Below are 20850 nucleotides of genomic sequence, written 5' to 3' on the forward strand. Positions count from 1 at the left end.
CTTCAACTTGCTGATATAGTTCATCTTCAAACAGCTAAAATAATGCATAAGGCTAAAAACAACCAATTAGCTAAAAATGTCATCCAATACTTCTCTACAAGAGAGGAGAAATATGATCTCAGGGAAGAAGTACATTTGAAACACTTCTATGCTAGGACTACGTTATGCTAGCCATAGCATTTCAGTATGTGGAATCAAACTATGGAATGGATTGAGTAAGGACCTCAAACAATGCACAACGATGAGCCAATTCAAGAAACAATACAAGCAGTTGATGTTTGCTAAATACAAGGATGAAGAGTCTTGAACCAGTCATGATGTGCTATATATATCACTATATTATGTACTAATACTATGTACTATGTACTATGGTACTCATTATGTCATTGTATGGTCATAGCTGTACGAGGTACATTATTAAAAAAAAAACCTTAAACTGTATTATGGAAAGCAGGAAGTGAACAAATGTAACAGTTACTGATTGTAAAAGTACCAGATGGAGGGGTAGGATTTAATAAGCTTTGCTTCTTCCTACTCCTTTCGGACATGTGGAACTGTGAACTGATTATGGGATGCACTCAATTGTAATCTGATGCATGTTCAAATGAAATAAAACCATTACCGTTACCATTACCATTACCATTACCATTACCATTACCATTACCATTACCATTACATTACCATTACCATTACCATTACCATTACCATTACCATTACCATTACTATTACCATTACCATTACCATTACCATTACCATTACATTACCATTACCATTACTATTACCATTACCATTACTATTACCATTACCATTACCATTACCATTACCATTACCATTACCATTACCATTACTATTACCATTACCATTACCATTACATAGAAGGCCAAAATCATCACATACCACCTCAACACTCAAAGGTTAGCAAAGAAATATACAACAATATCCCAAATATACAATATTATCCCATAAAGCATTTCTTCCCAGCAGCAGCCATGGCTGCCAGGCCACACGAGGGAGCTCATGAGCTCAGCTCCGGAGGGAGAACATTTCCGTTTACTCAATGACTCTCAAGCAGCGATTAGTAGTAGTTCTGAAGCATTGGAGGTGTCAAGAGATTAGAACATGGTCATAAATTAGCCCCACCCCCAAGTTTTCTGACCAATAAATGTTGTGGCAATGTTTTATTGTCGTGTTACACAATGCCAAAGCATCTGATAATTAGGTTTGGAAGTGTTTGGAATTTGGAAGTGAGCCCTGAAAGACATTTTGGGGGGGTTCTGCATACTCTTTTTTTTTTTTTTTTTTGTGGCGTCATTGGAAGCCGGACTTCCCTATATAACTTCCTTGACTTCCCTCAAGAGGCAAGCATCAGGCTGAAGTGGTCGGAGTTTCTGATTCATGGCCAGCAAGGACTGTTTTGTTTTGTGAACATGGGCGGAGCTGGATTATCCGCCAAACTGTTTGTGAAGTCCGATGCCTTTCCAAAGTTACTTGTATAGTAAGTAACAATTTATCAGTATCCTACCGACCGTTTATTTTGTGTATGTAATCTGACAAATTGAGCTCGGCAGCTGTCTGGAAGTCCTCCCGACCACAGGGGCATAACTGGAGTCGGGTCAGGGGTGGAGTACATTAAACAGCAACAGCATCTCTAGTATTGTATCACACTGTTGAAAACAGTAAATAATAATAATAAAATGTAATAAGATTGAATGTCCACTTAATAACACATTTAAACAACATTCTGTGTTTGTGCCATTCAGGGGGCCCGTGTTTGGGTCCGGGAGAAGGAACAACTGGTTCCAGCCACAGTTAACTCTTGTGGAGATGGAACCCTCGTTGTTACTACTGACTATGGCGAGGTGAGAACACACACACACACACACATACACAATGTCTCCATAAATAAATAAATAAATAAATAAACAAATAAAACATGCTAAAGAGACCGATGCTAAGCTTAAGGATTTTTAGCGTCACTCTGGCAATGTGTTTGTTTGGCATTTGGCTAAAGGCAGCTTCAGCATTCAGTATTTAGTTTAATTCTAAGGACCGCCATTAATCCCGAAAAGCAAGCGGGTCAGAGTGGAGAGGTCTGTGACTTTGGAACCATTTTGATGCTGAGCCCAGCGCTGCTTGGTGGACCACGGACAAGCGGCCATTTGGCGGTGACTAAGTGAATTACGGGTACTGGAGCTTTGTGCTGACATCTCTGAGTTCCAACCTTTAGATCAGACAAATTTGTCAGATAAATGTCTTCACCTTTCTCTTTGCAGCAGCACAGTACTAGTACTAGTACTAGTACTAGTACACTAGTACACTAGTACACTAGTACGCTGGCAGGAATCATCTTTTCAAGCCTGAATATATATGTATACATTATACTCATTTGATTATTTTTAAATCTGTGTCATGTATGATAGCATTTTCACCATATCCTTGAGGAAATACAAAGGAAAAAACTTTAATCTCACAATATTACTGTATTATATTCTCATAAGAAATTTTGCAAAGCAAACACATTCATGACGTGCAGCCCATATCTATTTTATTTTGTATTTTATTTTCATACTCTTACAAGTTTTTCACAAATGTATTTTAAGCCCGCATCTCTTTGTAAAAATTACACATTTCATATAAATAGATACTTTTTATTTTATTTTCATGTAATATAATATGTATTTCATAATGTTATAAATTTTTTAATATGATTTATTTTTATGTAATTTCTTGTAAGATAACATATCTTAGATAACATATAAGATAACATATAGATAACATATTTAAAATATATTTTTTAAAATCATCTTTTTTCTGGTTAGAATACGACTTTTCAATTTTTTAATGTATACAATGTAATTCTAAGCTCAATAATTTTAAGCTTCTAAGCTTTTTTTTTACCAAAAATAAAATTAACCTCATAAATAAAAAAATATATGTGTATATATATATATATATTATTTTTTTCCTATTTATTTATTTAGTTTTTTACTTTATTTTCAAAATATTATGTCTTTTCACAATTTAATTTTTTTAATTTAAGACCACATCTCTTTATGTAAATTATTTTTAGATGTTTTAAATGAAAATATTTTTCACACTTCATGTGATTTGTGATTTTTATTTGATGCTTATTTGATTTTTACTATGACCTTTTCATAAATTTATATGATTTCTTTTGTTTTATTTTTACAGAATTTCTTGTAAGATTGCGGTTTTAAAGATGTGTTTAATGATTTTAAGGTCACATCTCTTTTACGTTAAAAAATGAAGATATAAAAAATGTATATATATTTTATTTTCATAATATTATGACTTTTTCCACAAATGTATATGATTTGTGTGATTTATAGGATTTTTGTATTCATATAATGTCTATTAATATAACTTTTGGAATTTGAGAAAATACAGATTTTTTTTATCTGTTTAAAATATGACTTTTTCCTGAATGCATACAATTGAATTTAAAATATACAATATTAATTTAAAAAAAATCTATATAAAGATAACATATATTTTGAATAAAAAATATTTTATTTATTAACATTGTATTTATTATTTTATTTATATAATTATGACTTTTAACAAATGTATTTAATTTAAGATTTCATTTCAATTCAATAAAAAAAACAAAAGGTATGCACCCTATTCTCATAATATTCTCATAACATTATTGAAAAAATACAACTTTATTGGGACTGTTTTTTTGGTGTTGAAAAACATCAGCATTAACAGCTGTGGCTGTGGGCAACCTTCTGATGTTGGTTTTATGAACACCACAAAATGGCAGTATCTGCATTGGAAGTATCATGCCGCTTCCACCAGCCCTGTCCAGCTCTGCATGCGCTTTAAAATGTCATGTGTGTTGCACCTGCGTAAATGATAATGCAGCTCGTCAATGATGTGAATGGCAGCTCTATTTTATTCCTTTGACACCCATAGACCTCTAGAGGGGCGTTAGATGACAACTTTATTGGATGTCAGTTAAAAAACAAAACAAATCCAAATTGCCTTTAGCCCTTCTAGGCCGACGTACAAACCCCAGCCTTTTAATAGCACACCCTTTGCCAAAATAATGTCATTGAATGTTATAAAATCTCATTAAGAGCATGAGCGTGCGTGTTCTCATCTAATCTGTACAACCCGGCAAGGGATGTGCACTTTGGATTTGGACACACACACACACACATACACACATGTGCTCCAGTTGGCAGCTAATCATAGACGGCAGCCAAGAGTCTGGATCGTCCCCTCAAAGTACTTTCACATCTTCTTGTACAACAAATGTATGTTTACTGTAGCATCTTCACAGCATCCTTTTTAGATACCAAGCTGCCTCGGCATCCCTGCCTGGTCCCGAAATAGAGGTGCTCGGAAAGCATCAAACATCCTCGTTACTCTGGAGTATGAATGTGCTTAATTTGCCCCACCCCCACTCCTCCACGTTCCCCCGCTTTTATACCAGCCCGGCTGGAAGCGCTGAATATTTGATGGAGAATCATCACCATGGAGGACTTAACGTTGAAACCATGCCACACCGCTACACTGTCACACTTTAGAGTTGGAAGACTTTGTGAGATGTCTTCTAGAACATTCTAAATCAAGTCTATCACTCCCCTTATTTCTCGTACTGTACAGTGACGCTCTGCTGCTATAATCTCTTCATATTTTTATCATGTACTTTAGATCCCTGCTATCACGCTAAGACCGTTGTCTTAACTAATTCGCTACCAAAGACGTATTGATACATCTCGGACGTTTTTACAAAAGAAAGCATGTTTGGGGCAGTTTTAAATTTGCATTTTATAAGAGCTCGGTCTGCATCTCTCCCAACCAGGAAGTGAAAAGGCATCTCGCCGCATTGCACGAAAAGGACATTTTAAGTGTTGCATTCATTCATTCATTTTCTACCGCTTATCCTCACAAGGGTTGCAGGGGGTGCTGGAGCCTATCCCAGCTGTCTTTGGGGCGATAGGCGGGGTACACCCTGGACTGGTGGCCAGCCAATCACAGGGCACATATAGACAAACAACCATTCACACTCACATTCATACCTATGGACAATTTGGAGTGGCCAATTAACCTAGCATGTTTTTGGAATGTGGGAGGAAACCGGAGTACCCGGAGAAAACCCACGCATGCACGGGGAGAACATGCAAACTCCACACAGAGATGGCCGAGGGTGGAATCGAGCTTGGGTGTGCAAAATGATATTATTTTATGCTTTTTTATTTAACCCGCAAGGCATGCTGGGAAGCCTACACACACAATTCCAACATTCATACCTATGGACAATTTGGAGTGGCCAATTAACCTATCCCTAAAGGGGGGAATCGAACCCCAGTCTCCAAGCTGTGTGGCCTGCACGCTAACCACTCACACACCGTGCAGCCCCAAATAGTGTTATATTTGTTAAAAAAAAAAGATTTTCATGTTATGTTTTATGTGGGCTATTTTGATATTTTGTCACGCAATATGCTAAGAAGGGCGGAACGACGGTCGATTGGTTAGCGCGCAGACCTAGGAGCTAGGAGATCAGGGTTCAACTCCACCCTCGGCCATCTCTGTGTGGAGTTTGCATGTTCTCCCCGTGCATGCGTGGGTTTTCTCCGGGTACTCCGGTTTCCTCCCACATTCCAAAAACATGCTAGGTTAATTGGCCACTCCAAATTGTCCATAGGTATGAATGTGAGTGTGAATGGTTGTTTGTCTATATGTGCCCTGTGATTGGCTGGCCACCAGTCCAGGGTGTACCCCGCCTCTCGGCCAAAGATAGCTGGGATAGGCTCCAGCACCCCCGCGACACTCGTGAGGATAAGCGGTAGAAAATGAATGAATTAATATGCTAAGAAGTTATATATATTTCAAGAAAACTTCATCTGAACTGATATAAGTTAAAAAAACCATTATCAGTATCAACTTTGTTATTTTTCCCATGTATGCTGTTGTTTTTCATTTTTATTTTTTATTTATTTTTATTTATTTTCCATTTTCTTTGAGTAAATTTTCATCTGGTAATTATGACTTTGTACCCTAATATTTTGACTTTATTCTTGTACACCTCTGATCAAAATCTTAAAGGAAAACTGCACTTTTTTGGGAATTTTGCCCATCATTCACAATCCTTATGTGAAACATGAACATATATTTCTTTCCCTTTTCTGTGCATTACAACATGAGAAAACAAGTGAATATAAGCTTCATATGATTTTGTAAGTACTATAGAGCTCCAAAATGCAAAAAGAAGACAAAAATCATTTTGAGTCAGCATTAAAGTGAAATAGGTTGTTTTAGTTTGCTGCTCAAAAGTTGAAGAGCCCAGCCTTTAAAAGACAAATTCTTGGCTTTGTGATGTGAATTCATCTCTTGATGGCAAAGACGAAAAGGTTTTCTGTCTTTGAACGCGGTGGGCTTGCTAAGGTAGGCTCCAGTTCATCAGTCAAAGTCATATAGAAATGGGTGAATATATGGATAGCTGGTGCGGGTGTGCCAAATGTTTTGTACACCCCCTGTAGTTCCTGTCTACTTGGGCTCAAAAAGAGTGTGTCCCTCTTCTTTTGAACAACTTCCTCATAATTGTAGTTCTATATTTAGGTCATCATAGAGGTTTCTCATGAGGGGGGTTCTCAATGTGGTTGCCATGGATACCACCACTGACTTCGCTTTCATCAAACACTGGGCTACACTGAAAAGACAAAAAGATATATATGCAAAAAATAAAATAATAATAATAATAATAATAATAATAATAATAATAATAATAATAATAATAATAATAATAATAACTTAATTTTAGTAAAAACAACTTTTCTGTAAAAATATGAAATTAATCTTGGAAAAAATATATACATATTACTATGACTTAATTTTTCTCCTGATGACAATCATTTTTCTCAAATATAAGTTCATTCCCAGAAAATGTTACCTTTTTTTAAACTAAAACATGAGTTGTAAAAATACCTTTTATATCATACTATGACATAATTATTTTTTAAAGCTGACAATATTTTTTCTCCAATAATAATAATAATAACTTAATTCTAGTAGAATTTTTACTTTTTTTGAAAAAATATTAATCTTGGAAAAAGCTTTTTGTATTTTAAATTAAGTTTAAAAAAAAGACTCATTGTCATAATACTATGACTTCATTTTTTTTTGATGACAATAATTTTTCTCAAACAAATTCTCAGAAAGTTATACATTTTTTGCCTAGAAAATAATGCAGCAAAAAATCTGATAACGTTTTGAAAACATCTTTATTGCCATAATATTGTCAGTTCATTTTTTAAATTTGTGACATTTTGGTTAAACTTAATTGTCCTAAAACTGTACTCAAAATACAAAATAATTTGAGTCAAAATCATTTTTTTCTTTTAAAAAAAAGTTGAACAATAATTTTATGACATTTTCCTTAACAGTAACATTATTATTTCCCAAAAAAGAACCTAATTGTTTAAAAATTATTATAAAAATTGTGACTTTTTCCCATAAAAATAAGGTAAAAAATTAGAAAAAAATTCTACAAGAAAAACAACTTTGTAAGACTAGATCTTTTTTCTTGCAGATATACATGTTTTTCTAAAAAAATACGTTATTCTCATATTACAACTTTTTTTTTTTCTTAAACAAGCAATGTGTCTGCAACCAAAAACAATGTATCATTGTAAAATAAATAAAATGTTTCATTTTTTTACTATATTCCCATAAGGGTTTTTTTTTCTTATGAGGCTCTTTTCTCAAGAAGTATTCTTCTTAAAAACATACTACTGTAACAACTTGTTGTTGTGGTCTTAATACACCTTTGTACTTTTCCTACAGCAGTCTAGTGACACGAGAAATAGATCCAAGCAACAACGGCAGACAAACACCTGTGTGTTTGACTTTATTTCAGTCACACACACACACACACACACACACACACAATGACTATGTTAGCGATGAGATGCATGTTACATGACCTGGATTTCTGTAGCTAGCGTGAAAGCTGCAGTGAGAGCTCACTGGAGCAGGGAGCATGCTGCAGGGTGGACTTGCACACACACACACACACACACACGTGCAAACACACAATATCAAGTCCATAAATGTGACTGTCTAAAAAAAAAAAAGGTACCCAAATGTGTGTTTTTCTGTTTAGTGACCCACATTGGTCCCCTTCATCATTTTACATTTTAATGTCCATGGAAGACACGTGTGCATGCGCTTACTCACTCTTTGAATTTGACACAAAAACACACATTTACAAACACACACCCATGCACATTTTGCCTTCATGCTAAAAAAAGACAGCACCCCCCTCCCCGTGCCCACCCAACAGACACGCATACCCACACTTTCCCCTTGAAGCGAGAATGTGTGCACAATGGCATGTGAAAGATTTTATTATCCACCTCACTGCTGAAGACACACAATTCCTTTAATAGGGACCGACAAGTTTTATTGTTTTTTTGCTTTTTCTTTGGCTTTTGTTTTTGTTTTTTTTTCCTGTGTGTCATGCCACAACAGAGCGGGATGGTGGCAAGGAAGAAAAGTGCGACGATAACCATAGCACCCTAAATGGCATGTAAAGGGACATAAGAGAGTCAAGCGATTCATGCATACTCTGAGCCTTCTTGAGCCTCATCCACCATTTCCTTTTCACAAGGTTGATGCTGGGCACCCTTTTCACAAAGTTAGGCTCCCTTGTTCAGCGGTGCTAATATATCAGTATAATATCTAAGCTAACTATGACTAACTGTTGTTCTAGTGAGCATCATGTTTGCTTGGTTTTTGTGTTGATTTCTGTGTGTAGCGTGTCTTTTTACTTTATTCATTCATTCATTTTCTACCACTTTTCCTCACGAGGGTCGCGGGGGTGCTGGAGCCTATCCCAGCTGTCTTCAGGCGAGAGGCGGGGTACACCCTGGACTGGTGGCCAGCCAATCACAGGGCACATATAGACAAACAACCATTCACACTCACATTCATACCTATGGACAATTTGGAGTCACCAATTAACCTAGCATGTTTTTGGAATGCGGGAGGAAACCGGAGTACCCGGAGAAAACCCACACATGCACGGGGAGAACATGCAAACTCCACACAGAGATGCCAGAGGGGGGGAATTGAACACCAGTCTCCTAGCTGTGTTTTTGTGTAACAGTGACTAACTTATTCTAGAATATTAAAAAGAGTGTCAGGTACAGTGTTACCTTCTTTTTTAAACTTGTGTCACAGTGAAAAATGTTTAAAAAAATGCAGCACAAGTCATGCTGCAGTACTTATTTTTACAATTTAATGCTGTTGAATGCTGGAGTGCATGTTTTGTTGTTGTTTTTTTATGTGGTTAGCTTCTGTTTACACTTTGAAGACGGTTAAGAATGTCAAAAACTGTGTCAGGTAGAGTGTTGTTTGTTTGTTTGTTTTAGAGTACCTAGCATCTTTTTACACTTGTGTCAATTAAAAAATGCCGCAGTACTTATTTTGACACTTGTATGACCGTTAAGAATGTTACAATGCATGTAAAGTAGAATTGCTTAGGTTCTTTTTACACTTGTATGACAGTTGAAAAATGTTAAAAAGAGTGCTGAAGCGCCGGGGTTGGGTCTCGATCCTCTCAACCGACTCCAGTTCTTCACGGCGCTTCACTGGTGATCACGTCGGGGTCACCAGTGAAGCGCCGAAGAACTGGAGTCGAAGTCTCGAATTTGGGAGAAAACTTTATTTTTCTTGCAAACATTAACTTGCACTCTGCTACGTGAGACATGAAAGCCCCGTCAGCAGGAAGCGGAAAAACCCCCGTCCCTTGCACCCACCCCTCCGGGTGGCAACCCCTCCCCTATTGATCGTTCCGGGGTGAATTACGTCCCGGTAACCTACCACTACAGTGCTTTGTTTTGAGTCTTTTTACACTTGAATGAAAAATATGACAAAAAGCAACACAAGTTGTGTCGCAGTACTTTTTACATTGGCATGACCGTTAAGAATATTGAAATCAATGTAAGGTGAGTGGTTAGCTTCTTTTTACACTTCACACAGCATATAATAATCACAGCATGTTGCTATGGATCAATATGTATCAGTAGTCGGTAGAGCTGCAGGTAAAACATGCTGATTATTACTGTACGTGATTGTGTATGCTGAGCTGCTGGAGAGAATATATGTAGGTCACTGTACCGAGGGCTCTCCTCTCTCTCTCTTTTCTCATTCTGCATATATCGCTCTCTGCTCTAACGCGCCAAGTCACGTGACTTCTTGCCTGGCCTCCTGAATCATGTAAAGCAGATTCAAACATCAGAGAGCTTTTGAAGGAAAAGAGCTGCAATAAAAAATAAAAGAGGCCTCCTTTTGCATCGCAGACTTTGTTATGTCGTCGATGTGTACATGAAAACATTCGTACAAAGGTCAGAATTTGAGGCACCCTTGACTGGTCACCAGGGCACATATAGACAAACCATTCACACTCACATTCATACCTATGGACAATTTGGAGTCACCAATTAACCTAGCATGTTTTTGGAATGTGGGAGGAAACCGGAGTACCCGGAGAAAACCCACGCATGCACGGGGAGAACATGCAAACTCCACACAGATATGTCTAAGCGGAGAATGGAACCCAGGTCTTCCCAATCTCCTGACTGTGTGGCCTACATTCCAACCATTCATCCACCGTGCATCATTGTATTTTATTGCATTTTCTATTGCATTTTATAAATAAAAACAAAAGTAAATAATATAATCATAGTTTACTACAGTGTACTACAGTTAATACTAGTCAACAAGAAACATTTATTATATGAATTTATGGTAATGGTAATGGTTTTATTTCATTTGAACATGCATCAGATTACAATTGAGTGCATCCCATAATCATAATGTCCAAAAGGAGTAGGAAGAGAGTAGGAAGCAAGAGCTTGCCCTGACAATGGACACACACACACACACACACACACACACACTTATGCACACACACTGAGCTAACATATCAACAATCCGTGCTTTTAAAGGCCAACGTTTCTATTCGTACAGGGTGTACCCCGCCTCTCGCCCAAAAAGACAGCTGGGATAGGCTCCAGCACCCCCGTGACCCTCGTGAGGAAAAAGTGGTAGAAAATGAATGAATGAATAAATACTCCAATTCCAAAAACATGCTAGGTTAATTGGCCACTCCAAATTGTCCATAGGTATGAATGTGAGTGTGAATGGTTGTTTGTCTATATGTGCCCTGTGATTGGCTGGCCACCAGTCCAGGGTGTACCCCGCCTCTCGCCCGAAGACAGCTGGGATAGGCTCCAGCATGCCTGCGACCCTCGTGAGGATAAGCGGTAGAAAATGAATGAATGACCGAATGTGGGTCAGTGCTTCTTGTAATGGTTAGGCCCGCAGACAAGGCTTTGCTGGCCCTGACGGCACACCACTGATCTAACCTGCCAGGTGGTGACGTTTGAGCCTAATGTAGTATTTGATGTAGTACTCCACAAGATGACAGTCGCTGCATTTGAGGCATCGTGAGTGGTCAGCATCTACCTCTGCATGCGCTTTAAAATGTTATACGTGCCATACTGGTGTACTGGTGAATTCATCAGTGCTATTAATGCTGACTGGGCAGTTTGCTCTATAACGCTATTACAACATTGTCACTGTTGCCGCTGTTTTGTGTGATATACAGTACTTGTACTTGTTTTTTTTTTTTTTTTTTTAATAATGCACCTCGTACTGAAGTAGGAGGTGATATGAGCATCCAATGACATAATGGGTACCATAGTAAGTGTCAATATAGTGATATATATAGCACATCATGACTTATGTGTTAATTTATGATTAACACTGGGTTATTTATTTATTATATTATATATTATATATATTTATTTTCTGTAAAATAGGCCTATTTAAGATGGGAGAATGCCAAGAGCTTGCCCTGACAATGGGCACACACACACACACACACACTTATGCAAACACACTGAGCTGACATATCAACAATCCGTGCTTTTAAAGGCCGACGTTTCTATTCGTGGACGAGTTGAATAAGCGACCTTTCCAATGAAAACGATGTCAAGCTGTGATAAGAAGCATTTTGTGATGTGGATCCATCTAGAACTAATGTATCCACTTCCAGCACATTGTGCAGCTCTGTACCTAATGTATTGGCTCTTTGCGTACTTGCAGGTGCTGTACTTGCAGCAGGCTGAGGTCACCAGGGAGCGTGTGTACGCCATGCACCAGTCCAGCATTGACGGCGTGGAGGACATGTCGTCGCTGGCCGAGCTGCACGAGGCGGCCATCATGCACAACTTGTACCAGCGCTACCAGAAAGATAACATTTACGTAAGAACGACCATTTCCGATACCCGCTGCCCCAATAGGAATTCATGTGGAATACATTGGAACCTTGGTTAGCATCCAGATGGCCCGACTATAACCAAAATAGATGCTAACCAAATAATTTTTTCCAATAAGAAATCACGTTAAACAAATTAATCAGTTCCACAAAGCCAAAATTGTTAACACAAACCAGTTTTACAATGAATACATTTTACATGTAGTTAACATATTCCGGCAGCCATTTTGTTTAACGAGCTAGCTACCAAAGGGCATAGTCTAATGAAATATATGACGAACACAGCTGGACATATTACATAATAACACTACAAGACATGTGCTGTATTGTCCGTTAACTGGAAAATGTACATAAACCGAGGCAAAGTGTTGGCGTAAAACATGCTAACTGGGGCAAATGCTAACAGTATAATCATAGAATCATTCATAGAATCTTGATTAACTGTACAGAAACATTTTAACATGACAAGTTATGACTTTATAAATATGTTTTTATTAGAGTCCCGTAGACATGAAATAACACCCCTATAGCCACATTTACACTCCTATTATTCTTTGTTTCCACCACATTACGCAACATTTATGCTGCAGGGACTCAGGACGGCCGCTAGCTAGTGAGCTAACTACTTAGAGCTTACAAATGTATTTCTTGTAAACATGAGAGTCCAAAATATGACCTCTTCAATACGTAATGGGAAGAGAACTTCGTTTAGCTTTATGTTTTATGACTCTATGACATGCAGTGTTAAGATAATGCAGTGTAAGTTAATATGTCAGTGTTTTGTGTCATTACATATCACTTTTATTTCAATATGTTTTGAATAATAATAATACACTAAAACAGCCATCATTAATCTTAATTAATTTATGAAAAATCGCAATATTGAAAGGGATGACTGTAATGCAAAGGAATGAATGAATCAGCATTGAATCCACTTGAGTCCACTTACAGCACACCTTCCTGTGTTTATGCTTTAAGGAATAGGTGTTGCAAAAAAGCCAAAGAAAAAGCACAACACATAAGCTAAAGTTAATGATTAATGATTGGGTGCAAGCCAGTTCTTGGACTGTAGTTGTCTCTAATGATGCTCCCAGTCAATTAAGTCTAATGCATTCTATCAATGTGGATGCTGTAACCATGGCAACTAAGTCACATCACATGGCAGTCATTAGCTAAGTGGTGTAGCATGATGATATTCTGAGATAATTGAGTTGTTTGTGTTCTCCTGGTACAAATTATTAACATTTCGATGCATTTTACTCTAAGTTATAATAAATCAAATCAAGTCCTCTTAATGTTTTTTTGTAGACAAATATCGGCAGCATCCTGGCTGCCGTCAACCCCTACAAGCAGATCTCAGGTCTGTATGACCCGGAAAGGGTGGAATTGTACTCCAAGCACCAGCTGGGGGAGCTGCCACCTCACATCTTTGCCATCGCCAACGAATGCTACCGCTGCATCTGGAAACGCCATGACAGCCAGTGTGTCCTCATCAGGTTGGATCCAGTTAGCGTAGCAGCATGGGATTGGAGATTGGAAAGCTCAATATTAATGTCTGTGTGTGTGTGTGCGTGTGTGTGTTTCAGTGGCGAGTCTGGAGCCGGGAAGACAGAAAGCACCAAACTGTTGCTCCAGTTCCTGTCGGTGATGAGCCAAAACTCTGCCGGGACGCCGCCGTCAGAGAGAACCACACGAGTAGAGCAGGCCATTGTGCAGAGCAGGTTCATAAATAACACGAAATATTATTTTTAAATCTCCAAGAGCAGGAGCACAATCGGTTCTGAAAGATTGTCCGGTGTCAAAGACAAACACACAACCACAAACCTGTGTCTTTGCAGTCCTATCATGGAAGCCTTCGGGAATGCCAAGACTGTTTACAACAACAACTCGAGTCGCTTTGGGAAATTCATCCAGCTTCACTTCTCCGAGAGCGGCAACATCCAAGGAGGCTGCGTCATCGATTGTATCCTCGCTCAAAATAGGAATAAATATACTCCAATTTTGGGTGGCACGGCGGTCGAGTGGTTAGCGCGCAGGCCTCACAGCGAGGAGAACAGGGTTCAATTCCACCCTCGGCTATCTCTGTGTGGAGTTTGCATGTTCTCCCCGTGCATGTGTGGGTTTTCTCCGGGTACTCCGGTTTCCTCCCACATTCCAAAAACATGCTAGGTTAATTGGCCACTCCAAATTGTCCATAGGTATGAATGTGAGTGTGAATGGTTGTTTGTCTATATGTGCCCTGTGATTGGTTGGCGACCAGTCCAGGGTGTACCCCGCCTCTCGCCCAAAAGACAGCTGGGATTGGACTCCATGCGACCCTTGTGAGGAAAAAGCAGTAGAAAATGAATGAATGAAAGAACTTGAACCAGATTGTTGTTGACTTTCCTTGACTCTCTTTGTGTCAGACTTACTAGAAAAGGTGAGCAAAGTTTTCTCCGATACTTGACTTTTGTTCATCAGAACCTTGAATGACAGTGTTCATTCTCTGCAGAATCGAGTGGTGCGACAGAACCCCGGAGAACGCAACTACCACATCTTCTACGCGCTCTTGGCGGGAGCTAACAAAGAGCATAAAAGTACGCGTGGTTGAATGAGTCGCATCTGACATTTTGGTGCAGTGCTCTGATGGGGGTTCATGTCTGGATGTGTCAGGTCTCTACTTCCTGGAGGATCCAGCAGAGTCTTTCCATTACCTCAGCCAGTCAGGTTGTCTCAAGGACAAGAGTCTGAACGACAAAGAGCTTTTTAACAGCGTTATGGTAAGTGGTACACTCTTATTAATCATTTTGATTATCCTACCATCAAATATGCTGTTTATGGGATTTACTGACACGTGGTGTTGTGGTGAGCATTCAGGACTTCTGAGTTAGTAAGCATCTTTGGTATTCATCAGGAAGGGCATCCGGAATATAAAGTGCTCAAGCCAAAATCAGTATCCGCTGTGGAGACTCCAAAATCAGGAAAAGGACGAAAAGAACAAACAAAATGGGATTTACCGACAGCATGGCGCTGCACCATTCAGACGGTGTTTAGTCGAATCACAGAAAATTTGGTGCACACGTTTAGGGGACTGACAAGCATGTGTATTTAAAATTTGAGCAAGTTCATATATTACGTGCGGAGTTCCCCAGGGGTCAATACTGGGGCCAAAACTGTTCAACTTGTACATCAATGATATCTCCAAAGTTACGAAAGACTTAAAGCTGGTATTATTTGCGGATGTTACCACTGCTTTTTGTTCTGGGGGGAGTACAGACGAAATCATTAGAAAGGTCAGAGAAGAAATGGTCCCACTAAAAAGATGGTTTGATGATAATAGATTGTCCTTGAACCTAAGTAAAACTAAAATCATGCTGTTTGGTAACAGCAGAAAGGACACGCACCAGCAAATACAAATAGACGGTGTGGACGTTGAAAGGGTGAAGGAAAATACATTTCTGGGGATCACAATAGATGAAAATATGAGCTGGAAACCTCATATTACAAATATACAACATAAGGTGGCCAGAAATATTTCAGTATTGAACAAAGCAAAATTTGTTCTCAATCAGAAATCACTCCACACTCTTTATTGCTCTCTGGTTCTACCATATCTTACTTATTGTGTGGAAATATGGGCTAATAACTATAAAAGCAATCTTCACTCGCTAAATGTACTGCAAAAAAGGTCAGTAAGGATAATTCATAATGCCGCCTACAGAGAACATACTAACTCCTTATTTCTAAAATCACAAATACTTCAACTTGCTAATATAGTTCATCTTCAAAAAGCTAAAATAATGCATAAGGCTAAAAACAACCAATTAGCTAAAAATGTCATCCAATACTTCTGTACAAGAGAGGAGAAATATGATCTCAGGGAAGAAGTACATTTGAAACACTTCTATGCTAGGACTACGTTATGCTAGCCATAGCATTTCAGTATGTGGAATCATTATTAAATAGCATTTAAAAAAAAACAAAAAACTTAAACTGTATTATGGAAAGCAGGAAGTGAACAAATGTAACAGTTAGTGATTGTAAAAGTACCAGATGGAGGGGTAGGATTTAATAAGCTTTGCTTCTTCCTACTCCTTTTCAACATGTGGAACTGTGAACTGATTATGAGATGCACTCAATTGTAATAAATAAAACCATTACCATTACCATGACATTGTTTGAAAAACATGGCTGCCATCAAGCAAAACGTCTTTGCAACCTAGCAACAGATTATTGTTAAGTCATTGAGCATTTGTCTATTGGTGATAGGATATCTGTTCAGGATATCTGTTCTTACTTGTTTGTTAGCATTTTTAGCACAACCCACCGGGGGTGTCACAAATATCATATGGGATATCTTGGGCAAAAAAATAATGGATATTGTTATTTTTTTCACATAACTAACCACATATGATCCCTTGCCTGATAAAAAAACGGAATTAATAAAATAGTGCACTACAATGAAAATGATTAAAAACGGGTGTTGCTGTGATTGTAAAGGCTTTTTGTGTTGACTCTTATGAGATTGTGTACATAAGGGTAATAAGGGGTATCCAAAGTGCGGCTTGAGGGCCATTTTCAGCCCATAGCTGTCTTTTCATTGGCTCCCAGCTTATTCTTAAAATGAAATTTATCCAGAAAACTAAAAAAAAACACAGCAACAGCAAAAATGGAATGCAAAAACCCTCAGTGATTTAACAAGGATAATGTCAAAATATTAAGAGAAAAATGGATATCTGATAATTATTGGCCCGATATAAAAAAATTGAAATCGAAAATAAATTTAAAAAATTATATTTTTACGGGAATAATGTCAAAATATTAAGAGGGAAATTATACTATTGACAAAAAAGAGAATAATCTTGTAATATGAGAATTTTTTAAAATAATAATAATACATTTTATTTGTATAGCACTTTTCAAAATACTCAAAGACACTTTACAGAAGAATGGAGTTGAATAAAAGCAAGTAAACAGCGTAAAAGATACATTAAAATTCAACATTGATTGGTTAATACACAGTTAAAACATGAGTGAAAGCGGGGCGGGGCACAGCAGTCAGATATAAAAAGTTAGAATGGGGCAAAGAGTTCCAGATGGTGGGGGGCAGCGATGGAGAAGGCTTCACCCCAGGTTCGGATTAAGTCATAATAATATGAGAAACAAACAAAACAAAATAATGTTGCAATTTTTGGGAAAAAATGTAATATGGGAACAGAATGAAAATATTATGTGAATAAAATAATAATATTATGGACAGAAAATTTACAAAGATGGCACAGCGGTTTAGTGGTTAGTGCGCAGACCTCACAGCTAGGAGACCAGGGTTCAATTCCCACCCTCGGCCATCTCTATGGGGAGTTTGCATGTTCTCCCCGTGCATGTGTGGGTTTTCTCTGCGTACTCCGGTTTCCTCCCACATTCCAAAAACATGCTAGGTTAATTGGCCACTCCAAATTGTCCATAGGTATGAATGTGAGTGTGAATGGTTGTTTGTCTATATGTGCCCTGTGATTGGCTGGCCACCAGTCCAGGGTGTACCCCGCCTCTCGCCCGAAGACAGCTGGGATAGGCTCCAGCACCCGCCGCGGTAGAAAATGAATGAATGAATTTACAAAGATTATTTAAAAAGAAACTTAACATGTGGAAAATTTAAAAAAAAAACAGCAAAAATGGGAAAAAAGAGAGTTGATACCAGTGTGAACACCCCTGGTGAAGATATTTAGTCCTAGTCAGCATCATGCTCTTAGTAACCAGTTGACGTCGTCCTCTAATGGCTGAATAGGAGGCGCTGAAGGTTCTGGAGTTCAGCGAGGAGGAGATCAGAGACATGTTCAAGCTCCTTTCCGGTGTCCTTCAGCTTGGCAACATCGAGTTCATGACAGCAGGAGGAGCCCAGATCACCACCAAGCAAGGTCGGCAGCAAGACCAGACAAATCAACCTTGAATTAAGACATGAATGGAGTCTGAAATGTTTGTCCTTCCAGTGGTGACCAATGCTAGTGAGCTTCTGGGCCTCGATGCCTTCCAGCTCTCCGAAGTGCTGACTCAGCGCTCCATCATCCTCAGAGGGGAGGAGATTTGCTCCCCGCTCACTATCGAGCAGGTGGTTTAACACACGCCAGGAACAATCTCCTTGACTCTTCCCCGTCCTAACCCTTCCTTGGATACGTTGTCGCAGGCCGTGGATTCCCGGGATTCGGTCGCAATGGCGTTATATTCCCAATGTTTCTCCTGGATCATTCTGAAGATCAACCAGAAGATTAAAGGGAAGGAAAACTTTAAGTCTATTGGTATCCTGGACATCTTTGGCTTTGAGAACTTTGAGGTTTGTTTCTCAAACACACACACACACACACATATATATATATGCAAATCACTCACTAGTGCATGCGTGCTTCAGGTAAATCGCTTCGAGCAGTTCAACATCAACTATGCCAACGAGAAGCTCCAGGAGTACTTCAACAAGCACATCTTCTCCTTGGAGCAGCTTGAGTACAACAGGTACACAATTTGACCCCAATAAAAACTACAATATTCTTTTCAAACTGCTGAAAGTGTTGTTTGTATCCATGTTGTTGCAGGGAGGGTGTTCAGTGGGACGCCATCGACTGGATGGATAATGCAGAGTGTCTCGACCTCATAGAGAAGGTAACATGGATACTACACACGAGCGGCCTCTGTGTATCAAATACTGCTTTCTGAACTTCCACAAAACAAATATTTTATATTTAGGGCATAGAAGGCCTGTTTACAATCCTCTTAATATGGTGTTTACCATTATTAGAACCCTCTAAACATGAAATAACATCCCTATAGTCATCTTTACACTCATATTACCCAACATAGTAGCCATAATAAGACAAAATAACACATAAAACTAATTATTTATGGTCAGGTTTGAGATTTAAGATAAGATATGCCTTTATTCGTCCCTCAGTGGGAAATTTGCATTGCACAGCAGCAAGAGTACAGAGTCAGTTAAGCAGTACAAAATACACAATATAGAAAAATAAACAATATAAACAGCCCAAGTAGTAACATTAATTTAGTTTAATAATTTAATTTAGGCTTTAGAGATACTGTGAGGGGATCTAATAGGGCAGGGGTCGGGAACCTTTTTGGCGAAGAGAGCCATGAAGGCCAGATATTTTAAAATGTGTATCTGTGAGAGCCATATACATTTTTTTAAACATTGAATGCAATAAAATGTGTGCATTTTTATGTAAGACCAACAGTTTTAGATATAATGGGCTCTAATTGTGTAGACCAGGCACACTACCCCACGCCAATGGGGTGTGGCCAGCACACTTTGGTGAGCAGCGCAGTGTCTAATAATAAATCAAATACTTGTTGCCATTAATACAACTTCTGCTGCTGCATAGTTTTGCACCATACTCAGTTTATTTCATTCTTTTGGCCATCTTTGCCAGAAGGCTTGGTTCTGCAGCTTTAGCTAGGTGACTATTTGACTAAAGGAGGAAAGTTTATATTTACATGTTGACATCTCAATAACCGAGGTAGACTACCGCATTACCCAGTAATAATCGAGTTTTGGTGTTTGACCTGGAAAATATCAGGAAAGATGGATATGGTCGGCCGTATTGCAGTAGAAAATAGATGGACAAATTAAAATGCATAAAAATTGTTGATTTTTAATATTATTTTTAACAGTAATTTCTGTGATGTTTACTTTAAAATGTTAGCAAAAATACATTTTTATTGTGGTAAGAAATGCTTGAGAGCCAGATACAGTCATCAAAAGAGCCCTACCTGGCTCCCGAGCCATAGGTTCCCTACCTCTGTAATAGGGTGTAGGGATAAATTCTACATTAATCAAATTTAGAGTTCGGTATTCGGGTTTAAGGGTCAAAAGAAAACTGCACCTTTTTTGTGAAATTTTGCCCATCACTCACAATCGTCATGTGAGCCATGGACACATGTCTCTCTCTTTTCCATGTGTTCTAAAGATATAAAAACAGCTACAATAATGTATGTAATTGGACATAACTATTTCGCCTTTTCGCCTTCTGAAATAAATTACAGGCAAACCAACAGACAGTTGCTGTGTGTGGCTGGCCATCACAGAGCATGAAGAGTGACCAACATTCTTATTATTTATTATAATAATTCATTCATTCATTCATTTTCTACCGCTTTTTCCTCATGAGGGTCGCGGGGGTCCTGGAGCCTATTCCAGCTGTCTTCGGGCAAGAGGCGGGGTACACCCTGGACTGGTCGCCAGCCAATCACAGGGCACATATAGACAAACAACCATTCACACTCACATTCATACCTATGGACAATTTGGAGTGGCCAATTAACCTAGCATGTTTTTGGAATGTGGGAGGAAACCGGAGTATCCGGAGAAAACCCATGCATGCACGGGGAGAACATGCAAACTCCACACAGAGATGGCCGAGGGTGGAATTGAACCCTGGTCTCCTAGCTGTGAGGTCTGCGTGCTAACCACTAGACCGCCGTGCCGCCCCTTTATTATAATTATTTTTTAAATAAACTTTATTCCTAACAACAACAGTATACATTAATTCATT

General features: G+C 38.5%; 1 protein-coding gene across 2 annotated transcripts in view; it reads left to right on the top strand.

The window, feature by feature from the left end:
* myo10l1 (myosin X, like 1) overlaps nucleotides 1-20850 on the top strand; it is a 54782-nt gene that overhangs the window by 15456 nt on the left and 18476 nt on the right. For both annotated transcript variants that reach the window (XM_058091443.2, XM_058091444.2), the window contains exons 2-14: nucleotides 1761-1859; nucleotides 12145-12303; nucleotides 13625-13812; nucleotides 13903-14037; nucleotides 14155-14279; nucleotides 14722-14735; nucleotides 14808-14892; nucleotides 14969-15075; nucleotides 18081-18210; nucleotides 18283-18401; nucleotides 18477-18623; nucleotides 18699-18799; nucleotides 18880-18946. In XM_058091443.2, coding sequence (XP_057947426.2) covers nucleotides 1761-1859; nucleotides 12145-12303; nucleotides 13625-13812; nucleotides 13903-14037; nucleotides 14155-14279; nucleotides 14722-14735; nucleotides 14808-14892; nucleotides 14969-15075; nucleotides 18081-18210; nucleotides 18283-18401; nucleotides 18477-18623; nucleotides 18699-18799; nucleotides 18880-18946 — 1476 coding nt within the window. The remainder of the gene's footprint in view (nucleotides 1-1760; nucleotides 1860-12144; nucleotides 12304-13624; nucleotides 13813-13902; nucleotides 14038-14154; nucleotides 14280-14721; nucleotides 14736-14807; nucleotides 14893-14968; nucleotides 15076-18080; nucleotides 18211-18282; nucleotides 18402-18476; nucleotides 18624-18698; nucleotides 18800-18879; nucleotides 18947-20850) is intronic.

The sequence above is a fragment of the Doryrhamphus excisus genome, linkage group LG14, assembly GCF_037039965.1.
Source record: "Doryrhamphus excisus strain RoL-2023G ecotype Guam linkage group LG14, RoL_Dexc_Guam_v1.1, whole genome shotgun sequence".
Lineage (NCBI taxonomy): Eukaryota > Metazoa > Chordata > Actinopteri > Syngnathiformes > Syngnathidae > Doryrhamphus > Doryrhamphus excisus.